This window comes from Armigeres subalbatus, chromosome 2 (assembly GCF_024139115.2).
Source record: "Armigeres subalbatus isolate Guangzhou_Male chromosome 2, GZ_Asu_2, whole genome shotgun sequence".
Classification (NCBI taxonomy): Eukaryota; Metazoa; Arthropoda; class Insecta; order Diptera; family Culicidae; genus Armigeres; species Armigeres subalbatus.
The window spans coordinates 279,350,752-279,356,751 of record NC_085140.1 but is presented as its reverse complement, the minus strand read 5'-3'; the positions used below and the strand labels follow the sequence as shown (position 1 = coordinate 279,356,751).

General features: G+C 38.8%; 1 protein-coding gene across 13 annotated transcripts in view; it reads left to right on the top strand.

Annotated features, from left to right (window-relative positions):
* Nucleotides 1-2,308: 2,308 nt before the first annotated feature.
* Nucleotides 2,309-6,000, top strand: part of LOC134212298 (anoctamin-8) — a 134,820-nt gene continuing 131,128 nt past the window's right edge. For 4 of the 13 annotated variants that reach the window (XM_062690021.1, XM_062690026.1, XM_062690024.1 and 1 more), the window contains exon 1: nucleotides 2,311-3,474. In XM_062690021.1, the coding sequence (XP_062546005.1) occupies nucleotides 3,303-3,474 (172 nt within the window). In that variant the 5' untranslated portion in view covers nucleotides 2,311-3,302. Of the gene's footprint in view, nucleotides 3,475-6,000 lie in introns of all 13 variants that reach the window. The other 9 variants (XM_062690023.1, XM_062690025.1, XM_062690018.1 and 6 more) reach the window with 8 other exon arrangements.

Sequence of the window (6,000 nt, the reverse complement as noted above, 5' to 3'; positions counted from 1 at the left end):
AACAGGAAATCAAAACTTTGTCCTAAGAACAAACTTTTAATTTACAAACAAATGTTTAGACCAGCCACCCAGCCATGTTGTATGCTGTGTCAATAGGGACTATCACCCTTATTCTTGTTTACGGACGAACGATACTTTCGAACCTGTTCAAACAGTTTCAACATTGGATTTTGCTGGCGTAAACGAGAATGCGCTTCAACTTTCTTTCGAAAGCGCGTTCGTACGTAAACAAGAATATGATTGTATAATTGCTGCAATACCAGAAAGAAGGCACCCCAGAGGATTCAAAATAAAATTTTGAAAATGATTCTGAAGTTGCCTCCGTGGTATAGTATACCAATGAGAATTTCTAATATTGAGACATTGCAACAAATGTCTAACAAAATAATTTCCAATTTCAGACAAAAATCGTTGCAATCTTCTATTGCAACGATAAACTACTTGTACCGTTAGTATAAATTAGGTTAAGTTTAGTTTAAGTTGAAAACATAGTAATTTCTACATGGTTCAATTCAACCAGAGGAAAAATCCTAACTGCCAGAGGCAATTGAAATGTATTAACAATAACTAAAAATGTAACAAAGCAAATAAGGATGATAGTGTTAAGAAAACACGGAACACATAGTCTAATCGATGAATGCATGTATTATAGATAATTAAGAAATAAAATCAGGTAAAACTGTTTTTGGGATCGATAAGTTATTATTTTTCATTTGTCTGCCTTTTCAGGATTCCCAATAAAATTCCGTTGAAATATCACAAATGATGGTAATTGTTTGTGGAAAGGGCAAGAAAAGTGCAATGGGTACCGGCCACGTTCCCCCTCGCGGTGCTAAAATGATAAGCAAAAACAATATCTAATTCCAAAATTATTTATCAGATCGCTCACTGCAGGTAAACTATCAGAATTCTGAATTTGATAGATTACCTGTAAGAGCTGGTGTTCCCCAAGGCAGCATACTGGGGCCCATATTGTATAACATTTTTACTTCTGACTTACCTGATTTACCACCAGGGTGTCAACAATATTTGCAGATGAGCTTTCCATCAAAGGGCGAAGCCTTCGTGTCATTTGTAGTAGAATGCAAAAAAGTTCGGGTATATTTTCCACTTACTTGCAAAAAGGGAAAATTTCCCTGAATTCTTCCAAAACTCAGCTTACAATTTTCCCACATAGGCCGAGAGCTTCTTATTTGAAACCTTCTAGCAGACATATTGTCACTATGAATGGGGTTCCAATTAACTGGTCTAGCAAAGCTAAATATTTTGGACTTCTGCTAGATCAAAAATAAACTTTAAAAATTACATTGAAGGCATTCAAGCCGAAGAACAAATTTTTGATTTACTAACAACTTCAAAAAAAGATATTTTAGTTACTAGATAAAGATTGTCGCTGTCGTCGCTGTCCGGAACATCTTTTGCTGGCGAGGATAGGGGAGCTAAATGTCAAAGAAGGAAAATCCATACGATTTGACAGCTTGGTACCCAACATGTTCCGGACAGCAGAACAAAGGGAACCGAAGCGACAATCTTTATCTAGTAACTAAAATATCTTTTCCTTCAAAGTATTCAAAATGAGGTTGCCTGCCTGGTATTGTACCAATGAATTTCATAGAATTTCAAATATTAAGAGACATTGCAACAATCAAAAATGTTCACTTTTAGACAAAAATCGTTGCAATCTTCTATTGCAACGATTAGCTCCTTGTACCCTTAGTATAAATTAGGTTTGTTTTAGTTTAAGTTTAAAACATTGTAACTCCTACATGGTTCAATTCAACCAAAAGGAAAATCCTTACTGCCAGAGGCAATTGAAATGTATTAATAATAACTAAAAATGCATCATAGCATATAAGGATGATAGTATTAAGAAAACACGGAACACCTAGTCTGAGAGATGAATGCATGTTTTCGATAATTAGCAAATAAAATTAGTTTTAATAAAACGTTCCACTAGTTTGTTTTTCACTGGACTCTATTTTGAACATGCTGTACGAAGCCGGTATACACCACACGTAAATTGTGATTGTTTGTACGAGACAGGCCAAAGACTGCATTTCACTCACATTCGGCATTCTTGACGATGTTTGTTATGATCATAAAATTCACGTGGCTATTCGGTTATGCATCCGCTGAGTTGCTAGGTTTCCGCCGGCAGCGGACACGAACCTCGAGTGCGCGGTCAACATCCCTTGGTCGTTATGTTGACAAACGAAACATGAGTGTCCTCCAATAGTACCAGAAGCCGGCCTTCGGGGGCGCAGGCGTACCAATCGACGATTGAATTCAGACGAAGGGAACTCAATCACTGCTTCGATTGTCAGCTCGTCATTTGTGTCACGGACAAGCTGGAGTGAAGTCCTTGTTTTTCGTTATCGGATACATTTTCTTCCACCCCTTCATGAAAAGAAAATTTTCATCCGTATTGTGGGTGGAGTGTGTGAGGTGAAGACATTTTCCTGAACTACTGAGGGCTCTTTGTTCAAGTTGTGAATCTCGGAATATGTAATTACAAGTGTTTTCCACTGCCATCTATAAGATTGGTGTGGGATTGATAAGATAGAATTGTCCAGGATATGCACTGCATTGTCCTGTAAAATAGCGAACACAGTTTCGTAATCGATCGAAGAACTAAATTGCGGCGCAATCGATTAGTCTGATGGCTAACAGCGTTACGATGAAACGACTAGAGACTTTTTATTCATTTCAACTCGTGCCAGATCTTTGACGTTGTTCAGTAAAGTGTTGCGTGCAAAAGTGAATTTTCTTAGCATCGCGTGAAGGATAACCAACCTATTCGATACACGAAGTACGAAGTAGGTTTGAAATTTTCTTCTGACGTAAGGCCCGTGTGGAATGCACAGCAGTGAAAGATAATCGTTCTCTATGTGTTTTGTTAGCCACGGTTTCGAAATTGGAATTGCGTGGGTGTAAGGCGTTTTTGCATACATTGTGGCCAAAAGGCGATCTTTTGCAAAAAATATAAGTGGGGGAAATTATAAAAATGTTTCTAGTGCGAGTTATATTTTGTATTCTAGGTGTACATGAGAATACAACAAACAGTGAATAAAAAAATAAAAAGGATAAGAAAATATCCGCGAGAAAATCTGTGTTAATCTAAATGTGAATAAGTGTTGAACAAGTATGTTCTTGAAGTAGATTTTGCTTCAAATCCAATTACCCATCTTGTTGTGGAACTGGAACTCTCTTATGCTGCTTGAGTGTGCAAAAGAGTTCTGGTGAGTTATTTGTGGGTGTATGTTTCGTAAAGCGTGAGTTATTGTCACGCTGTTGCAATCGACATGGATCAGCATCCGCTTATGGTGGCGAATGAAAACATCCACGACAGCGGCATTATTGAGGATGTCCATCAGGAATCGGAGGACACTGGCAATGAGGAATACGGTGATGAGTGCAATTTGGAGTCCAATTTACGTCGTCGAAAAGGAAAAATTATCTCGTGCGTTGAAAATGGTAAGCACATACTTTTATACTGAAATTGAAGGCAAAGTGGTCAATTCTTAACGATCATAATTATCGGTTATTTATGGGGGACTAATTATCGGACTTCTATGCTACATTTTGACACGGAAGGTGAATTGAGCGAGTCGCTCGACTTGAACACGCATTGAGCGTCTAAACTTGAGTAGTTTAACTGAAAGAATGTTAAACATCAATTGAGTTGATCTAAACTTAACATTACAGAGGAAAAACAACTTCCGTTCTGTTTGACGACTTGTTCAATAATAAGGAATCATTCTTACTTAATTTTTCTATCACATTGCTTACACCCAGACCCAACCAGTGACTGCTAGATTTTCTAACAACTCTGTATAAAGCCCCCACGCAATACAGCGGAACGGCGACGGAAACGGCAGATTTGGCAGTTAGCCCTTATATTTTCTGTCAAATTTTCTCTTTCCGTCGCCATTCCGCTGAATTGCGTTTGGGCCTTAAGAACTACCAAAACCTGTATAGGTCGTTGCGCGCGGCAAACCTAACCTCACTATTTTGACAGGTACTGGTCCTGTTGTTTACGTTTCGGACTTAGAATTTTTTTGATTCAAATTAAATTTGCATATTTCACGATGTTGAAGACATTCCGTACATTCCGCATTCAAATATTGGTAATTATCGATAAGTTTAGGTAATTATCGATCAGAAAATTCAAAGAATGATAGAAGTATCTCAAAGTTAAAATAAAGTCGTCTGTAAACAACAGGACCAGTACCTGTCAAAAGTCGTGCGTGACGTCACTGTGCAATGGAGTATAAGAACTGGGCATATGCGAAATTGTTAGATTCTTAAACAAAAAAAAAATGTAAGCTCACAAACAAATATTGTAAGAGAAGCATGCAACATTGTAAGATCTCATACAATATTTGTATAAGAATCTAGCATTTTCGCATATGCCCAGTTCTAATACAGGTTTTAGTAGGTTCTCATACAGAATTGTTAGAAAATCCAAAAGTCGCTGGTTGGGTGTAGACCAGGCTTGTAAAATGTCATATGCATGTCATTTCACTAATTTGTTCATAACTTTCTTCAGAAGCCAAATTTTTTCCATAATTTTAGATATACTCATAACGCTTGAGTAGGGCTATATTTTTGTCCAAGGGTACATTGCTCTAAGTATAACATATGAGGCTGGATAGTGAAAACTCTCCAAAATGTCACGTGTCATTTGACATAATGTCATTTGAATGACATTTTGCCTCCCACGCCTCAGATTACATATTTACAGCAATGTCTTGTTGGACAGGGTTGTAGGCACATTTAAGCGCTATAAGCTTGTCATACATCATGAATTGATAGCTACCTTCTGGAAAAAGTTCTGGGAAAATTATACAAACGGATGCAAATGACATTTTACAACACTGGTGTAGACACTCCATATGCATCTTCGTCGACGACTCGTGTTTGTTTTGATCAAATGCTCGGCATCGCATTCACAAATATCTCACAGCATACTTTAAAATTTGGCACGGAAAATTCTGGTAAAGCGTACCATTGGTATATCGCGTACCTGAAGGAATAAAATAGACCCCATCTCGCGGTCCTTAGCCTCTTACCCAGCAACTCCTGTCCCTACCTCCTCGTGGCGCTGGCCGGGATACGAGCAACCTCAGGGAAGATCGGGAAACCAACACCGGTGGGAACTATGCTGACAGAAAAGGGGGGGGGGGGGGTTGCTCATCTCCGGAGGTACAAATCTTACTGAGCACCTGTTCTCCATGTTAGGATCGGCTCACAACAGCGTCTGTTCTCCATGTTAGGGGCGGCTGATCATCGTCCGAGTGCCAGCGAGGGACTCTAAGTAGAACTGTGCACCATGGTCCACCGGAAATAAGGAGGAATGGTCCTCCGGAAATTTAGGGGGTTTGTGTCAGGCCCTGCAAGATAGCCTTTAAAAAACTTACGCTACGAATAATCAACAAAAGCGTACGGACCGGAACCATCGGCGAAGACCACTGTGACGAAAAGGGACATGCGATTGTAAACTCGGTTCGTGGAAGTAGGACTGTTGAATACGCCCCTAGCGTAAATGCGCACCCTATCACCCAAAACACACATAGATGCAAAGTAGTGATTATGACACACCTTCCCATCCATTATATTGCCCATGATTGAATGCCTTTGTAAGAGCTAGCTTTGTATTCGATCGAGAATCAAAACACGCAGTTTATCGTTGAAAGATTAAAACTAAACTCAGCTCCTTAGCTCCTAAATTATACTTATTCTATAAAGAAGTGAAATCAAGAAATCGTGCTAATCTACAGAAGTTTACTAGTGTTTGCCTAAAGTATCTAAATACTTAACCTAAAATCCTTTCTATATCTATATCTACGTGCAAAGGTAACTACTATTAATCGAACTATTTACATGAACTTATTCAACGGCTATTTTAGTACGGATTTATTTAGTCACACAGCACTAGTTTGTGAGTAGTAGCATATACGACCCCCGGTGATTCGAAGCCTAGATTCCTTCCCGTAAACG